Source organism: Synchiropus splendidus, chromosome 15 (assembly GCF_027744825.2).
Source record: "Synchiropus splendidus isolate RoL2022-P1 chromosome 15, RoL_Sspl_1.0, whole genome shotgun sequence".
Lineage (NCBI taxonomy): Eukaryota > Metazoa > Chordata > Actinopteri > Syngnathiformes > Callionymidae > Synchiropus > Synchiropus splendidus.
In genome coordinates, this window is record NC_071348.1 from 15,338,946 (window position 1) to 15,359,106 (window position 20,161).

General features: G+C 39.2%; 1 protein-coding gene across 1 annotated transcript; it reads left to right on the forward strand.

Moving 5' to 3' along the window:
* Positions 1-922: 922 nt before the first annotated feature.
* Positions 923-18,274, forward strand: LOC128746715 (soluble guanylate cyclase 88E-like). Its single transcript, XM_053843954.1, has 17 exons — positions 923-966; positions 1,287-1,432; positions 1,664-1,796; positions 7,234-7,408; positions 7,924-8,015; positions 8,103-8,360; positions 8,440-8,584; positions 8,732-8,857; positions 8,939-9,059; positions 9,142-9,271; positions 10,310-10,456; positions 10,544-10,690; positions 15,010-15,166; positions 16,218-16,327; positions 16,406-16,495; positions 16,960-17,078; positions 17,221-18,274. The coding sequence occupies exons 2-17, from the start codon at positions 1,305-1,307 to the stop codon at positions 17,582-17,584; spliced, it is 2,442 nt and encodes an 813-aa protein (XP_053699929.1). The 5' UTR covers positions 923-966; positions 1,287-1,304; the 3' UTR covers positions 17,585-18,274.
* Positions 18,275-20,161: the final 1,887 nt, after the last annotated feature.

Genomic DNA, 20,161 nt, shown 5'->3' on the forward strand with positions numbered 1-20,161 from the left:
AAAACTGTCACACATAAATTCTAACCAGTGATTTTGTTTCCTGTCTGTATTCCATGTGTTCGACCAAGATATTCTGAGGTAAGTTCCATGTTTGTGCTGTTTCCAGTTTATTATTCAGGCTGTTGTCTGAGGAAATGTGTTGCATGTGTTTTTTGCAGAATTGCAGTTAAATTTATTTTTTAATTTATAATTATCATTAGTATTTTGTCCAAAAGGTCATATAATCCCCATTTGTTTATATGCATGTGGAGAGTAAGCAATATTGTAATTGTACTTAAGTTTGTTTTCATTGTCTGTAATTTAATAATTGAATGATTTGAGGACTTAACATTCACTACACTAAGTCGACTGGCAATGATCTGTGCTTTTATTCTGCAACATAGCTTCACAGGGTTGTGAATAAAATTCAACAACACCTGTGGATTATTGAAGAGCACCATGTTGCAGAGACAGCACAGTGTGGTCGATCATGTCACTTCTAGTGCATTTCATTACTCACCCCACAATTACATTGTTATATTTTGAAACAAACTCACACACTTCCTCCACACAGGAAGGCAGCTGTCCCACACACAACCATGTCAGAAACAAACAAAAAAAAAATCAGTTCTCCCAATTCTTTCCATTTTTGTGTTTGCTCTTTGTTGTTTATGATCACAAAACTGATGAAGTGATGACAGTTTTACCTTTGTACATTTGTAATATTGTGATTTTAACAACCCTCCCATTTAATTTGTATTTTTATATTGGCTTTAATTGAGTAGGTTTGTAGCATTCTCGCATAGCTGACCAGCTGTTGTACCGTCTGATATGTCAGACTGGGTGGAAAAACATTTTTTTATTCTGATAATTAAAAGTCTAAATGAAGAACATGATGTTTCAAGTGATTTTATCTTTTTCCCCTTGTCTTAAGGAACTGAGTTATTTGTGTTCTGTTGTCAGAATTCAGACTACTGTGGAACACCGGTAAGCACAAAATCGTTCTTGATCTCAAACATAATATTGAAATCTATTGAAACATTCTACACAGTTGAAAGAGCTTTTGTGGTATTGCATTTTCATCTGCATAAAAATACGCAAATGTACATTTCCATATTCTGTAGTCTAAGATGTTATTTGAAGACAATTCATTTATTATATCATTATTATATAGTCAACTTTTACTAAGGTCTCATTTCCCAGGATATATTTTTGTTGGTTCATTTGCGACTTTAGAGTGCTACAGAATTTTATATATGTAAGGTAAAAGAGATGAGCTAAGGTCAATGCTCTTTGGTTTTCAGAAGGTTCCGCAGCTATTAAAGATGTACGGACTGTATCTCGAAGCGGTGAATGACTACATCAACGAGTCATATGGGGAAGATGTTTGGCGGCTGATAGAGAACAGAGCTGAGATTCCTCACCTGAAGTTTGTACGACATCAGATGTACAAGTATGTGTTTCTCTTTTTATTTGAAATCGAGTTTGACATCTTGATTCATAAAATATTCATCCAACTATTGAACAATTCACACAGTCACACACACGGTTACCTCAATATTCAATAGACTTTCGGTAATACATTAAAAACGTATACATTTTGCCTGCAATACTCTTGACTTTCTTGAAAGACTTCTCTCTCTTCAATTTGATGGAAACTATGACTAAAATCCTTTTCATTCAGTGATAACCTCATCTTGCGTCTGGCCAAGGCAGCCGGGGAAGTTCTGGGGAAAACGCATGACGAGCTAATGTATGCCTTTGGGGTCTACATGGTAAAGAGGATTGGGAACTACGGCTATGAGAGGATCCTGAAGGTACTCCGTCTTGTGCTCTACATTGTCTACACACATAGTAGAAAACTTGCTTTGAAGGTCACTTTATATAGTCAAAAGCAATGATCCAGAAATACAAAGAATATATATTCATCTCTGATAACTTACTGATCCTCACGATCCACATTCAGCGTTCAACGTGATCGCATGCCCAGTACAAACACCACTTACACCAGTAGATATTTCTGATGTTTGTGTTTTGCACAGGCCTGTTGAGTTCAGATTATGTCAGAGAAGCATTCAGAAGAGTACATTTTATTAAGCTTTTATTAAGATCAAGCTGCCTGTTGTCTAGTTGGTGTGGACATTAATTCGGGCCCAGTGGAGGAGAACTGTGTGTATGCGTATGTGGCTCGACAGAAAAACTAAAAAATATTAAAATCTTTGAATAAATGCATAGGTCACTTGATAGGATTCATTATTTTTTTTAATTATTATTCTATATTGTGGTCTTCCAGACATAATGAATGAATGAATGAACGCAGATATAAAATAGTAAATAATTGACAAAAATGAATGAATGAAATGCAATGTAAACACATATGAATCAATGAAAAAATACCTTTCCATATTTATGAATACATTTACATATGTATTTTACATTTAATTTATATTTTAATTACTGCAATTCAACATGTATTCATTGATTTTATAAAAAGTATTTCTGGATTTCGACTTTTATTAATTTCCACATCTCTGTCTCTATTTCGTTGGAGGAAACGTAAACATGTGAATGAAATGAGCAGCGCTGACTCCACTAAGAAGCAGAATTGGTTAACCCGACAGAAACAACCCAGCTCACCTTGAGACGTAGTTGGTTGGAGCAAGTTCTGGGTCTGACCGTTTTCAGTTACTATTTGAAACCGGGTCCCAAAGTGAATTCATTTGAAAACGGCAGCTCCATGTCTCCGTGTGGAGAGCGCATCGATAACGTCGCAACCACTGTTCAGGTTAATTTCAACACAAAATCTTCAGCTATTCCGTCATTGTAATAAATAGGAAACAATCATTGTGACACAGATATGCTGTGAGCAGCTCCGCAGTCACAAACACTCTTTCATGCCTCTGAAGGCTTGTAGTTCAGTGTTGACTTTAAACAACGCTCAACCATTGGTTTGCATGCACTGTGGTGTCTTCTTATTGTTGCTCGAGCGTGACAGTGCTTCTACAGTCCTGGGATATGTACCACTGTATTGTTTCGAATCCTTTACAGTGAACTGGGACAAGTGGCTTACCTTTTACAGAACACCTTTTTGAAACCGGCACAGTTAGGCAAACGTTGATTCATCCCCTGCAGTGCAGTCTTACACCTCTGTGCCTCAGGTTATATACTTTTGTCTACTGGACTGGAGGTGCTCCATGCCAAATAACTGGTTAGTAACCCACGAAGAATGGAGTGTGGATGACTGTAGTTCATGATTGTAGTTTTAATTGTAATTTAATTGTGTTTCTCTTGTAACACAAGAAACTCCCAGTTGAGATTTTATTCGATCCACCCATGTGTCCCGTACTGCTGCTCCTGACTTCCATTCATTCCCCACTGAGCATTATTTGGTAGACTCTGGTAGAACCATCTACTGGGGGGCTGGGTATTTACAGGTGTCATACCTGATTGTGGAGGTCACAGAATACGGTGGCCTCTAGTGGACAAAATTATAGTAGTACTATAGTGTTACCTCGGTTTTCGAACGTCCTGGAATTCGCACAAATCGGAGTTCGAACAAAAATTTAGAGATTTTTTTGCTTCAGATTTCAAATGAAAATCCAGAACTCGAACACCCCCGAAAAAAGCCGGAAAAAAACATAACGTGCGCGGACCGATCAGCTGACCCACGACGCGCTTTGTTATTGTGTATAACGCAGTCTCTGTATGCAGACGTGTCCCGTTAGCTACATTTACTGACTGTTTTTTCTTCATATTGAGGTGTAAAACCTTTCCTGTCTCTCGCTCTCCACACCTCCGAGGCTGGAGCACGCACTCCAGGGTTTGATGTCCTGTTGTCGGCTGGAGCTCAGACAGGGATGAGGCGAGTCTGGGACAGAGTGTTACTTGGTTTATGACTTTGTCACAGCCAAACTGCACAGAAGCGCACATTCAGAGCTGGACACGCACCAGGCACCTCTTCACTTCTGGAGAGACGTCACTCACTCAGCAACCCCTCCCACATGCAGCGGCCATTATCTCTGTTTCCATTAATTGTAATGGGAAAAATTGACTCAGATTTCGAACAAATTGCTTCTCGAACAGCTGTCTGGAATGGATTGTGGTCGAGAACCGCTCAGAGAGTTTGTGTGTTTGCCCAGACGCATGAAAAATTTGAGGGAACATTGATTCCAGGTTTTAAAAAAAACAATAACCTAACAACATCATGAATTGAATTTGGTTCTGCATTTCATTTCTACCGTTTTCCTCCATTTTGTTTTCTTCTACTGTTAGCTGCAGTATGGTCGATATGCGTACTGCACATCAAGGAGTGGCTGTCAGAGGAAACTTTATGGATGAACGTGCAATGTCCATTCTGACGTGCCAGTATAGATATGTGATTGTAAAGAGGCCTGCAACAATATACTCCCGCATCAATATTTTGAACTCACCCTTAGGTGAGACGTCATAGATGTCTGGGCTGAAATCAGTCTACTATTGGTCAAAAAGTGGAAGTTTTTTAGTTGTCTATTGTCTATTGAACTAGCCATCAAATAGAAGTCTAAAGGACGACCTTGTCAAACCTTAAACATTTAAATAACTGCTAATATACGTCTCTTTATAGATGTCTAATTTCAGTCTAATTGTCTAATAAAAACATTTGATGCGCCCTTGTATGTTACCCTTTAATTTGGTTGGTGGACAAACCAATAAATAATGTTTTATTATTCTTATTATAGTAATTATAGTAATAAAAGTCTGTCTAAAAATATAATGACTCGGTCAACAAGCTGTCCTCAACATGATGGAAATGTACCAGGAAACCTTTGACAAGGCAATTACATGTAATGAATGCAACATTGCTGTTGAAGTTGCAATTATAACAAAGGCATTTCACATATGGAGCTTAAATTAAGCATATATAAGTAAAAACCATCAATAAAATATCTATATACAAGGATAGCACAAGGTCGGATAATCTATGAGTACATTTTAGATTAAAGTAATCACATTAAAAACATGTTAGACAATTTCATAAATCATGTCCAATATGTCTAAAAAATGATCAGTATCCTAGATACTTATACTGTACGCACAAGCCATCATGTACTACATGCACTAGAAAAAACAGTAGCATATTCAAGTACAGGCATACAGTGGAAAGGATTGTCAAAGATAACAATTGCTTTTGAAATGTAGGCTCTTTCTAAACTTTCAACAAGATTTCATTGACGTAAGTAGTCTAAGGCAATAGCTTGATTAAGCTGCCAAGTCCAACACGCTTCCTTTGGCAGGATTTGGGAATACACTTGCAAGTTTCTGAATAAAATGTCATATTCTGGAGGTTGAATTGTCTATTCATTACAACAATGATAGATGCCGTGTAACAAAGGCACAGAGTCTTGCCTTTGATCACAGATGTGAGTCTTGACTCATTTAGCAACCATGCTAACTGTCGCTAACGTTTTGGAAATGTCGTCTCCTAAAACCAACAAATCATGTCTTCTTATCGTCTTGTGAGCACTAATGATAAAAATGACCTGAGTGAAAGAAGTTGAAGACAAATCTGCACATCTGCGGGTAACTGTCATCGTGAATTACAAAACACAGCTGATATCAGGTTTGTGTTCACTGCTCATCGGCTAAAACATATGAAAACATACTGCGTCAGGAGACACGCGACTTCTTGATTGAACAGAAGGTTATCACACATCACATTTACTTCCGCTGCGAAGCTGAAGCTCGCGCAGCTGTACATCTTCTGGTGCTCATGCAAGCTTAGTTTAAGTCTGACATTAGCCCTGCTAAAACAATAATTTGGTTTTGTGAGCCGTCATGTAACCACAGTCAGTGACCACTACGAAAGAAAGAATGATATTTCTGTTTGGAAAATGGCTGTTCACGTGGCCTACGAAAATATCCGTAAATGATTAGACTTCAACTTTTTTATTTGCAGAGCGACTTTTATACATTTCATGTAGCACTGGTGCTTTGCATCAAAAACAAAAGACAAAAGAAATGAAAAGAAACGAGCCACCCATCTTATTTTCTAAGACTCTATAGTCATTATTTAATGTTTTTAATTGAATTCTCTAGAATCGATTTAGTAAGCAAAGTGTACATGTATTGAACATGTATTAAAACAACATGAACAAGGCTATTAAATATTTTTTAGTTAATGTTTAATAGATGGGCAAATTTCGTTCTGAACGTACACAAAATAATAGATGCTCAGTGGGTCAAGTGTGTGAGAAATAGTGAATTACGATAATGACTTTGTCTCAAGACAGTTGTTGTGCAAAATCCTTTGTCAATGCCATTAATACATAACCAGCGTGGTATTTGCTGTGTTGCCACCAACGATGACACTGTTCCGCCGATGTTTAGATGTGTCTCCAACCTCCTTCACTATTCAATTGCTATTTCTCACAAGAAAATTATAGGATGTGATTTGTTGGTTCAAGAACACAACAACATTACCATCACATAACTGTTAGCATGGTTTCTAAGCCAGCCGGTGCTCCTGCACTCACAGATGATCTAAAGTGTAAGTCTGCTCAACAACTATCATTCTTGCAATACAATACAACAATATAAGACCTCTTAATATTTTATTTTATTCATCTTGCAAGCTTAATTCAGAAATTTGCTGAAGGAAGGAAGCGATAGAGAGAGAGAGAGAAAACACTGGAGGAAAAGAACTTGAGGAGGAAGAACATCTAAAAATGTTTATCCTCTCAAACTGATAACGTTCATGAATCCATCTGAAACTTGCTTTATGTCCTCTATAGGCAACCATAGCATAGTACAAGATTGCTAGTCAAACTGAAGACATTTTTCTGAGCCACTTGTGCTACCTGCTTTTCTATCAGTTTTAAATAAACATGTATTGGGGAATGTATTTCCATCACAGACTACACTGCATTACGATTTTCACTCGCCCTTTTTCTCAACATTTTGCCCAATCACACTGAGATACAGAAAAAAAGAGAAAAAAAAGAAAATAAACTGGCACCCCTTTAAGGTAAACTAAGAGAGAGGTTGCATATCGATTGCTGTGCCCCTTGGTGGATGTTCTTTTTATGCTTGAAAAATCACCGGCTTGCACGTGAACTAGTAAACCCACTTTTCTCCAGTGCACTGCTCTCCTCAAGGGTGGCATTGCAGGGAAAGAACACAAGTAGTACTGGAACCCTGACCTTCACAAACTTCCCAACTGACTGTTGCATGTCATAATGGCGTGGTCCTCATGAATTCATGTCATATGTTTTAAAGGTGTTGGGACGAAACGTCAGAGACTTTATCAATGAGCTGGACAACCTTCATGAGTATTTTCGGTTCTCCTTCCCAAAAGTTCAGCCCCCAAGTTTCTGCGTGGAGGAAGAGTGTGAGACAAGTCTCACATTGCATTATCGCAGCACCCGCAAAGGTTTCACACAGTTTGTTAAAGGTAAAACAATTTTGTCTTCAGTATTTTTTGCAAACCATAAAAAATGAGTAAAACACTCTGACTTGGTCTGCATGGAATTGCTTTGATCGTTTTTGTCTGATGTCACCGTCATTCATCAATATTGTTAGCCAAAACCACTTTGGTGTCAACACTGGCAGGTGTTGTTGACCACCACAAACCAAGAACAAATATGTCGACCTTAATAAATAAATCTTATCATAGTCCATCTGCCGGTTCTCCTGTGGCTTCATCACCAAACACCGCTGTCACTGCCTGTGTTTCAAAGTAACCGTTACACCGGCACCCAAAATTATTTTCCACTTTTAATGAAGTTACTTCTTGTTTCTCTTGTCATGGTTGTCATGGTGTCTACTTCTCAAGCTGCTCTGGAACTCTTAAACCATTTAGCTTTGGGCAAAAAAAGCTAAATAATTTTAAAATAAAAAGGGGGAGGATGAATGAATGAAACATTGATCCATGATGGGAATAAAAGCATGTTCTCTATCACTCGGCAGGACAACTCTCTCAAGTTGGAAGACAGTTTTACAACACTGACATTGAAGTGGAAATATTGTCAAAGGAAGAAACTGAGAAAATGACTTATGTGGTAGGTTTGATTAAATTATTCTCTTCAGTTGATTTCTCTGACAGTTGATTTGCGTAGTGGTTTCACCAGACACGCTCTCTGGTTCAGGTTTACAAGATGAACTTTGACAATGCTGCTTTTAAACATCGCATGCCACAGCAGAAGACAGCTCCCAGCTATGAAAAGCTCCCCATGAAGCGAGGTATCTTTTTTGACATGTTTCCTTTCAGCGTCATCTTCCGTCGTGATATGACCATGTACCGCATCGGCGACGGCCTGAAAGAGGTCTTCTCTGACCTCCAGGGAAAAAAGGTCAATGAGGAGTTCACACTCGTGCGACCAATGCTCGAGTTCAGCTGGGACAATGTGAGTTTAGCTTGATGTTAATCTCTTGTTACATAAGAAAAGAATGTGTCTATGTGTGTGTGTGTGTGTGCCTCTTCAGATCTACACCCATCTTAACAATGTGTTTGAGCTGCTCTCCAAAGCTGTAGTGGAAAGCAAACAGAAGGTCAACATTCCCAAACTAAGCAAGGAAGAGCCGGAAGAGAAGGAAGAAAATGAGAAGGCCAAAGTGGAAGAAGAGCGAGGTAAACACCATGGCTGTTGCCATCTGCAAAAGCTGGTTAATTGTTTTTTATTTTTTTTACTTTTGTCTTGAGTCTGGACCTTCAGTCTGAAGCAACACCACAATATGAGGATCACATCTAATCATTGTGCTTGTCATCATATGTCAGATCAGAAAGGAGGCGAGGAGATGAAGGGATCCGATCAGGAGTACAGTGGGGCTCTGTCACAGTATAACAGCTCAGCCAACTCAGGAGCAGAAGACATTGAACTGCTGGCATTTCAGACTGTCACAGGTCAAACTTGTTGAAAGTATCGAAATAATAGGCCATTAGGACCTGACAAATGTGTATTTATGTATTAAATTCTCTCTTCAGGTAAGTGCAGTGAAACCATTTTTGAGGACATGAGGGAACCTCCAAAGAAGCCCCTGCACCTGAAGGGCCAGATGAAGTATGTTCCCCAGTGGGACTCGCTCATCTTCCTTGGAACACCAATGTATGAGTATCTACTTTCCCGTGCTCCTGTTACCTGCAGGTCACACAATTAAGCTGTTTTGTCGACATGTTTGATTCTTCAGTATCGAGACAGTGGAGGACATGATCAAAATGGGGGTCTATGTCAATGACCTGAATTTACATGACTCCAGCAGAGAACTGATCCTTGCTGGAACACAACAGTCAGCTGAGCTGCAACTGGCCCTTGACCAGGTGCGTGGCCCTCTCCAGTATTTAGTATGAGCTATGTTTTTTTCCCCTCAAAATTGCAACAAGCAATATTGCTGGCAAACGATTCAAATATGGTGTCTGACATAACTGCAGAATCTGCCAATTTCAACCACATTTAGGGGGGTCTTTCCATTCAAGGATTTGTTGTAGAGATTCTGAAGAGTATTCACCCTCTGATGAAGATGTTCAGTCGACCATAGAGTCTGAAAGAGCGCTGCCTTCATGTGTGATGACTGTGAAATGAATATTAATTTAAAAAATAAAGGAGGATGTTGGTGATTTGGTTTGCTTGAGAGATGTAGAAGACTATCACCAGTGGATGAGCATCTACAAGAAGTATTTAATTCACTCTGGCCAGGTGATTTCATAATATTTACAAATTAGATGAGTGAATTTACTGCCATCCCAAAATTTGAGTCATCCTGAAAATAAATGTGTCTTTTTCTCAAACCATTTTCAAGCTGCTTCTTTTTGAGTCACCGATATCAATATTGAATATTTTATTCAATTTCTGATTACATTGTTATAAACATCACCTGGGTTCATTTTGATTTAAAGTATGGGGAACTTACAAATTGGCTATGGTCCAAAGATGACTTTTATTTTTAATATTAATTGTCAGTCTACAGTCTAATAGCATGAATTATCATGATTTACTGCTGGTTGACTGGTCGGTGTTTCAGCTGACATGAAGTCAGAACAGTTCCTGGACAAAAACTGAAACCAATGTTGCATTATATGTAATTTTGAGTGAAACATATACAACACTGGTTAAGCATAGTGAGAGTATTGCAGAGTTAATGAGCTCAGATAATAAATTCTTTCTCTCTTTTTGGTTTTACTGAGATTTGTTTTGTTTTAAACATGTAAACTCTATCAGTTTTGCTGACCAAAATGATTTCAAAACGATTTTCATTTCCAGTTATGTTTTTGGACTAACCTTGTAAAGATGAATCAGCATATCCTCCATCAGTTCAGTTTTTCCTAACTCTTTTTTGGAAACTCTCACTGACCCAATAGGAACAGCAGAAATATGCTCAGCTGCAGGAAATCATCAAAAAGCTTGATGAGGAGAAGAAGCGAGGAGATTCACTTCTCTATGCCATGATTCCTAAAGCCGTGGCTGACAGACTCAGAAAGGGCATTACGGCGTTGGAGACATGTCAGGTACCAAAGTCCTTTTGAATGTGTGACACATTAGTCAACACAGAACCATCTATTAAAGAAACATGTATTTTCTGTGGTTCTTCCTAGGTCTTTCCAGACGTCACCATCTTGTTCAGCGACGTTGTGAAGTTCAATGAGATCTGCATCCATATCACGCCCATGCAGGTTGTCGACATGCTGAACGAGATCTACATAGTCTTTGACACACTCAGTGAGAAACACAACGTTTACAAGGTCAGTGGAGGTCATGGAGAGCTTTGCATTTCGCTTTACTTTCGCACTGTTGGGACATTATTAGTTCAAGGAATAAGGAATTACATGGTTAAGAGTGATTAGTCTGTCTCACACACAGAACTGAGCAATCTATGTCTGTCTTTAACCAGTCTTAAACACAAAATACTGACTGGAGACAGATATCTGCAATGAAGAGAACATAAACTCTGCTCACCCCTCACCCACTATTATACATTAGTTTTATGTCTCTCAGCAATCCTGTAAATGGTGATGTCACCGGCCCCCCTTTATAAGTGGTGTCTGCTCACCTTTGACATACATACGTTAGATCTAGGCATGACTGCAATACATTAAAGTCTATGTATCTTCCTATAAGCCCTAGCCTACTTTAAGTGCAATCTCATCACAAAGTCGCCAGTTAGCGACCTAAAGGTGCAATGGCAGTGTACATACGGATACACACTTTTGATATGCATATTTATTGTGCTTATTTTAATAAATGGATTAGAACCTATACCTTTAGGAGTGCAAAAAATCATCTACCGAACACTTATAAACAATAGTGCAAAACCGATGCTGACAGTCCTTTCAACAGCAACACAGTTAGATCTGTTCTTCATAAACTTAAATCAAAACAGCTCAACTTTACCGACTACAAACCTTGACTGCAGAGACAATGGTTCGGTAAGGCAAACAAATATTTTTAGCATCTAAAAATAACTCAGCTGCTTCTCAGTTACGAGCTGTGCGACATCCGAAGTCAAGCGTCTGCATTTTGGCTGCTGTGGCTCCTCCTGTGGCGTCAGGTGAGCGAACCTTAGCAGCATCTGCATAGCGCTCTTTTTCCACGAGCTTGATCGATGCGTGCACTTTCTGAAGATGTTTCGCCTGTTTGGAATTGCTCGTTTTCGTCTGAACAACCTCATATGCTAATGCAGGGGATAGAGGTGGTGCTCGGTGGGTAGGGCATACTTTGTGCCCTGACATTTGTATTTTGTGTGTGTTTTACTTGTTTGGTGGGAACACTTAAGTATTTCGTTCCTGCGAGTTACTAAAGCATGTACATGCTTTAATTTCTACTTTTACCATGTCAGGTATGGGGCTTCATAACAATGGGAGTGAGACATCAATATTATTTTGTTGCCAGGATTAGAAGGGTGCGGAGATAATAGTAGTAGTTGTGGGGCTTGCAGTGGAGACTCACTCCTGTTGAGAGTTGCTTTCTCTGATCTATGTGGTGTGGTGAAAGCGTGCACTTCTTCTGGACCTTATACAAAGTAAAGAACTGGAATAAAGTACTGTGGAATAGTAAATGGCTTTACCTAAATGGTACCTGATACCAATACCACACTTTTGTTTAGGCCACTGACACGTTTGATCTATTTCAGTTCAGTGTAGGACTAAAACTGCGGACATCATTGAAGCCAGCATGCACACCATGAATCACGGCCATGGCCATGGTCAGCGAGAGAAGGTGCAATCGATTTGCATGTACTTCACCACAATTTAGTATTTAGTTCCTCTGAGTTAGTACTTTGTGCCCACAAATTAGTATTTCCTGCAGTTTTACTTATTTCATGGCCACAATTTAAATTTCTTTTTTGACATATTGGTAGGTCAGGGGCTCCCCACATTTCTATGTTCTCAATTAATGTATTTAGATCCCCTCCACTGTTGATAACATTCGTGTCATCAGCAAACAATACATGATTCTGTTGTTCTGACACCTCACATACTGCATATCATTAATACACATAGTATGAACAATTTGCGTCCCACAACTGAGCCTTGTAGTGATGGGAATTTGGGCTTTTTTTAATATTTTTTAATTCAGCCAAATTTAGTGCTGCATGGTTTTTGATATGCACGAGTACTGATACCTCTTAAACAATTGGATACAATCGTTGTACTGAAGTATTCACCCCTTATAATTACATTTTCTGACATCAGTAATTTTCTGTAGTCAACAATATTAGGTGTTTATCCGAACTGCAATGGAAGTGTACATACAGATACACAATGTTGACACTTTGATATGCATATTTATTGTGCTCATTTTAATAAATAATATTTTAATATTTTATAAAACCCTACACTGAATGAAAATTTGCCCTTAAAAGCTAAGATGGAAATGGAAAGGAACAACGCTCTGTTACAGAGCAGTTTTTGTTGCTTATTGCTTGAAGATGAATGCTGCTGTTTCAGGATGAGACAAGCAACTGCCAAGTGAGCTGCCCCGAGTAGAGCTTGCAGTGTCTAAGACCGACACCATTTCATACAAAGAAAAATGATTGAATCCATCATGTTTCCCGGTCAAATAGCTTTCGTTCATAGTGAGGACAGGTTGAATCTGACCGCTTCTGCATTCGGCGGTTTAATTGCTCCCCGTGTAAATACATCACAAGACTCTGTGGAGTTCACAATGACTTACAAGTACAAGTAACTTCAGGTCTGACTGTAAAAGTAAAGTATAGTGTAATGTTGTCTGTACTTTATGTGATGTTTCGGAAAAGTGTTTTGTTGTCGTATAATGTAATATGATGCAGGGAAGTGGAAGTTATACAAATGTTAAATGTAATCATAACGCAGATTAAAATAAACATTAATTCATGCCAATAAATACAAACACAATATAAATATTGACAACAGCAACAACAACAACAACAATAATAATAATAGAGTATAATGTACACATTGCCTAAACGCTTCAGGTACATGCTTAAACCAAAGTGACATAACTTTTTGTTGTTGTAAACAAAGTGCTGCTTTGCACTTTAGTTGCAATTCTGTTCTATACATGCTCCTTGCTGCAACAAACCCATGTCTGCGCACTACATACTATTTCATACATTAACTCAAAAGACCTCAATCCTTCTCCACCAGGTAAGGCACAGATATGCAAATATTCAGTGTAATGTAGTCTTCGAGTGAGTGAGGCAAACCTTGTGAAGCAAAGCATGACCATAAAGTTGTACAGGGTCCCATTTGAGAGGAACGGTACATTTTCAATACAGATGGGGTGCAGTGCAATATCAGCTGAATATCTAACACTGGTTCAGTATCGCATACATACATTCATATAGCTACATTTCGTATTTTTGGTTCCAGAGAATCATGAACATGGATGGAGCTGCCTAGCCTCACGACTATATTTACACTGATGAGGCTGGATTCAACCTCAACAAAAACAGAAAATGGGGACTCGATATAAAATTGTGCACATCCTGCAATATCACATTGTGTGCCGCCATAAGTCTGCAATTGCTCCTGCATCATCACGCCAAAATGGGTCGCTATAATAGATGATGCACTTCATGAGGCAGTTGCACATTACAGACCAGAGCAGCTCAGGTTCGTTGTCTGGGATATAATTAGTTTTCATCCATCAGCTGTTCCAGAACTAGTTTGCCAACCGTGATCAATCTGAAGTTCTGTGCTCATGCCGTTATTCACTATTTGTAAATCCTACTGAGACTTTTTTCTGCTTGGAGATGGCACGTTTTTGACCATATGATCGTGTGCCTCTTCTGCATGCAATGGAATAGACTTGTGCAGACATTAATGTGAGGTCCATCTAGGTCGGATTGGGCAACTTATTTCCCTCTGATGCAAAGCAAGAGAAGGCGTAGCTTGTGATGTCAATGACATCCTGTGGCCAGACCCCAGCAGACAGCATGACAGCATTCGTGCAGTTGTGTTTGTCTGTTCTTGCACGAGTATAGTGATTTATTTGCATTATATATTTTTTGCTTTTACACTAGTTATATACATATATACTTTTTTAATTTAATAATGAAATGATGAAAACCAAGACTGGAGTGTTATATATAAAGCACGGTAGCGTCTTGCAGCTGATCTGAAAGTATATTCATGTCATTAGAGTGACATATTGTCACCAATGATTGTTTTGTTTTAGGATCTGAGTTTCAATTAGACATACATGTGTTTTGTTCCAAGTGATTTACTGTAATAAGAAAACTATATACACACCTTGCTTTCAAAACCACAACTTTGTTTCAATAGATGATATCATGTCTGTTCAAGTTTTTAATTTTCATTTTAATGGAGGATGATAAGAAACATGAATCATGGAATCATTTGTTTAGTTCTAGCGCCTAATACATTGTAATTACGTTACATTTGTATGACCTATGTCTCCCTATCATTATATAACATTGTTGCAACAACAGAAAAAGAGTGGAGATCAGCTGTCATCATTTCCGCCTCTCATTCATCATCCGTGAAATTAATGAAACTTTCACATAAGTGATATTGTCGACAGCTAAATGGTGCATGTTTAAGGATCTTTGGTTTTGCAGGTGGAGACCATCCGCGACGCCTACATGGTGGTGGCAGGGGTCCCGAACAAAACCACCTTCCATGCTCATCATATCTGTGACATGGCACTGGACATGCTTAGCTCCATTGACCACCTCAAAGATCCATCCACCGGTGATAACATCCAAATCCGAGTCGGTCAGTTTCTTAGCTTGTTTTCATAGTACTGTATGTGTCCACAAGGCGATTAGCATAGTCATTGGCCTTCTTTATATCGCACTTTATGCCACATCTATATGTGAAAATATGTGAAAGTATATGAAAAATTGAAAACATTTTTTTGTCATCAATGAATAATTGTATCTTTCATGGTTCGTGATTGTCTACTAAGCAGTTCAGATTTCTTTGTGATGGATATTAAAAAGAATCTGGAGATGCGTTTGTTGCCAGAGCAGGTAGTGGACCAGACATATGCTTGGCAAACGGCCTGCTTAACAAATATCGTCTTTTGTTAATATGAACGTTTCACGTGTGGTAGAAAGTGAAAGTCAATCGAAGCCTTCTTTTGAAGTTTTATTCAGGAATTAAATTAAAACGTAAAAAAAAAACTGTCAGACGTAATGTCACCACTAGGTGGCAGCCTAGATGTACTTCCCAAACTCTCTTAAACGTGGGCAGGCTTTATGCTCTAACTGCTGCACATTCCAAAAACTCCAATTTAATTAGAATTCTTCAGGACATTGTAAGAAACGGATCTAATCATGTCCTGCACAACACATTTATTATGACCTATGTGAAAGTGTGCTGAACAGGTGTTTTATTTTTTAGCAGTTTATAAATTAGATGTTGACATAATATTTAATGTAAATGCTTTTGTTAGACGTCCAGTATCAGATCATACTGATTGCAGGCTTGTGAATGGAAATTGAAATTGTACCATGACAGACCTTGTGATATTAACAAATATCGAATTGTGATCCAAACAAATAAATAACAAACTTTGAAGGAGTAATGGGCATAGTCACGCTTGTGCAAGTTTTTCACTTTCAAATGGTTGCAGCTTCTTATTATTTTGTCACTTGACTCGTGGCTATGGCTTGACTTGACTTCACTTGGCGCTCACAAACTGACTTGTTTGAGACTTTACACGTGTTCTCAAAGTGTTAAGGGACTTCAGGTTTACTTGCTCCTCACACATTTTCCGACATGTAACCTCATTAATAAAGCTTCATTGATGATTATATGTCAGGGATCCACTCTGGCATGGTTGTCGCGGGAGTGGTGGGACTGAAGATGCCACGGTACTGTCTGTTTGGTGACACTGTGAATACAGCCTCACGGATGGAGAGCAATGGAGTGGTTCGTATCATCCTGGACAAAGACAACACCTTTGTTGTGACACAATATTAAACTGTGTGTTTTTCTGTGTGCATGCAGGGCATGCAGATCCATATCAGTCAGACAACGAAGGATCACCTAGAACATGAACCCTATATCATTGAGGAGAGAGGAAAGATCTTTGTTAAGGTGACTGTAGCTTTCCTTTCATTACGAGGGAGAAAACCCAAAAGTGGACACTGGTTCTCATCCCCACCTGAGAAGCTGCTCCACTCGCGGACTCATAGAAGGATGGATGATTCAGAAGAAATAAATAAATATGAATGTCTTTTCTGTGGACTGTGATTATGCTGTGAATGTGTGAATGTTTAATGAACAATGTTAATTTCTCCATTTCTAATCTCCATTTGTAGAGAGTAATGACATGTGACATTTTGAGAGAGTGAAAAGAAATGTGTTTCCAGCGTAGGAACAAAAACCTGCACGCACTTCAGCCGTATTGTGGATTGGTTTGACAGCACTGCTGTAGATGATCCAGTAGTTTCGTCGTTCGGCAGAAAATGCACTTTTCAACCGCCAGAACGTTCAATGCATCCCTAATCTTTACCTTCACTCTCTTGTTGTGTTGGATTAAACTGACGCTGATGTTACAGGGCAAAGGCTACATGAAGACCTACTGGCTGAAGGGAAAGAAGGATTTGTCTTTCAAAACACCTGCAGAACTCCGCTACAGCAGTGAGCACAAAGACTCTGAGGACAAAAGCTCGAACGGGTACGTTTAACTTCCACCAGTGTGAAAACTTACAGCCTCCTACAACACAGTTATGTTCCTTCTTAAATTTTTGTTTTCCGGTGCACTATGCTTGGATGAAAATGATTATCTGATTTTTTTTCCCTCTTCCATCTCCATTTAGCTCAACAAGTAATGGTACCAATCGCATGGTGACCAACATTCACATCACCAGTAATGAGGAACACGCAGAACCAAGCCCAAGTGAACTTCAAGTGGACTCCATGCCAATATCAGACATCACTACTGACCCCCCCTTCATCACAAATGAGACACAGGAGAAGGAAAAAACAAAAAAAGCCAAAAACAACAAGGGGAACAAGTTGGATATTCCACCTGGGAATGTGGTGTCAGAGAGTTCACCAAGTGGAGATGGTCCCGAGATCCCAGGTCCAATAATGAGCAGCAAGAGAAACAGCTTCAGGCAGCAGTATGCCAAGTTGCCTACAACACTTCCCATCCGCAGTGCAGCCTGCAACATCCTGTGATGCCAGCCCAGCAGTCTGTGGAGAAATGTTGTGGAAGAAAATCCAGATGTATTGCATTCAATGCTGAAATGTTCCGATGTCGAAGATTCTTAAGTTATTGATCAAACCAGGTCCAAACATACCTCTCTTATGGAATGTTGCCATCTTGATGGATCTAAATATACAGGTAGTTAATTTAAAGCAGTTCTCTGCATAAGCAGTTGAGGATAGCAAAATAACAACTCTGTTACTTTTCTCTGTCCAAGAAGGTAGTGGTAACTAATGTCATCACAGCATTAGGAAGCATACAGCTCTACACAATAGTGATACTTAGAGCCACCCCACTGTTTTTCACTGGGAAAAATACTTACATTTTATCTTACTCTAAGTTAGTTACTTTCATATGTCTTTTGACAACACAATTGTATTTTCATGTTTAAAAAACACGTGTCAAAGAACGTAAGTAGTCTCATTAGCTCAACAAAAATCATATAAACATGAAAGTAACCTGTTCCCCTTAAAGTGTGAGAATATGTAAATAATATTTATTTCCGTCTCATGTCATTCACTGACATACATTTTCCATTGTCAGTGACATTGACATGAGAGAAGAGAAGTGAACAGTTATTTCTGCCATATTGTCATGTTTCTTTTTTCCCCATACATACGTTTTTGTTACTTTAGCACAGAGATTAAAAACATGGAAAAGCATTGTTTTCTTTGTCTCAGAGGATGCTTTATTCATGTGTCAGCATTATGTGCTAAATAAGTGTATTATAGCTACTGTCATACAAATTCAATCAGTGTTTAACTGATTTTAACACTGGATGTCACATGAACTTGCTGCTTTAAATAGCAGCTTCTCGCTTATCATGACAGGTAAACATACTTGGGGTCTCAAGGACACTGTCTCAAGGTGTTGCAAAGACTGAAAGGGGCCCCAGGACTAAAACCCAAAATAGCACTTAATAAGTGCTGGTGGACAGAGAGATGGCAGGATGAACGCTGACGATCAACTCCTTCATAGGGTTCATAAAGTTCATTTTCCACATTAACTAGCTAAAAGTTCAGTTCACATTTCAGAAAGTACTAGTACTATTCATGATCCATTATTGCTTATAGTTAATATAGTTTGCTCATAGTTCCAAAAATGGACTTGTTAGTTCTATGTCACATGTGCTCTGCCCTCTCTGCAATTGGTTATCGACTCCGAAAAGACAGGCAGGGAAGATGAACGTTTGAGCTGATGGAGGCTCTTGGAACTCCAGATCTCCGGCGAGTGTTTATTTGGGTCTCCCATGTGCACATGTAAAACAACACCTGATTCAAGGTCCAGCTGGGAGGTATGGAAGCCCGGACCATTGACCAGCACAGACCGGTGAGCCAGGGGTAGTTACTGCAGTTGCCCGGCTCCCTCTCTCGCCGCTCCCACCTTCAACTTGTATCTTGTTTTTCTCTTTCTAAGTCCTAGGTTGTTGCTTGTGTTAACATGTTGAATAGTAAGTGTATGGTTGGCCACCTTTTTTTTATATTAAATGATTTATTGAAAGATTTGTCAAGCAAAATATACAGTCGTCAATTAAAAACAGAATTTTTGGTGAATGTGGGATTTGAACATAAACAATAAAATCACTTATGGAGGCAGCAACTAGTTCCCAGGATGTAGACACGCTGTGTTTAATGAACAAAGGTCACACGTGGTGACTTTATTGGTGAAGCCAATGGTGGTTTGGATTGTGAGATGTCGTTTTTACATTGGCTCACACAGTACCCCAATTTATCTCTTTGCTGTTAATCTAGCTAGATCTCGACACCATGCAGCACCACTGAGTGACCCCACTCCTCGGGTGAGCTATGATGGTTATATGGTTTATGGTTTATATGCTTTATAGAGAGTATGTGTTGGGAGGGCTTTGGTCCATGGTATGCCACATGCACACATTGTGGGAAGTTGGGGAGTCCAGAATCGCTCTGTTGGGCTCCGACGTCATTACCACCAAATCACGAGAGAGAGCCCAGAGAACAGGGGTGGGAGCCAGGCGCCCCGCAGTTGCTTCTGAACCACTGCGCCAGTGTGACTTCCGCCTGGAAGTGCATTGGAAAGCAATTGCAAAATTCCCATGAAATGTCAGCTTGAGTTCTAGTTTAAATGATAGTTTGAAGTTTGAAATACAATAATTTGACCTCTGCCATTTGCTTAGAAACACATAAAAGAGGTGAGACATTTCAAGTTGCGCTGCTGCCTGAAGCTGCTCTTTCATTGGATCATTGCAGAGTATTAAGCAATTACAACCATTGGTTAGAAAAAGAAAGTACAATAATGAACTTCATTTGCTTGAGGTTTTCCATAGCATGTTGGTTTTACGCCAGGCAGGTGTGCAGCGTGTGTGTATTGACCAGCTATATAAGGAACTGACCAAACCTGGGTTATTTTGAGGACACGTGATGTAGAAGGTCACTATTGGTGATGCTGTGTCCAGATGCAGGTCAGCAGGGAGACTGCTGAAAGACTGAAGATGGGAAGGTAACTATGGAATACCATGTTGCACATTTACTGAGTAGAAGTGCATAATTGTGCAACAGATAATTCTAGACATG

What these genes read in the sequence shown, in the direction of transcription:
- LOC128746715 (XM_053843954.1), top strand. Translation starts at nt 1,305, where the DNA reads ATGTACGGACTGTATCTCGAAGCGGTGAATGACTACATCAACGAGTCA. An exon ending in TTTCACACAGTTTGTTAAAG is followed by an intron (nt 7,409 to 7,923) that starts GTAAAACAATTT and finishes ATCACTCGGCAG; the next exon opens with GACAACTCTCTCAAGTTGGA. An exon ending in TGCAACTGGCCCTTGACCAG is followed by an intron (nt 9,272 to 10,309) that starts GTGCGTGGCCCT and finishes CTGACCCAATAG; the next exon opens with GAACAGCAGAAATATGCTCA.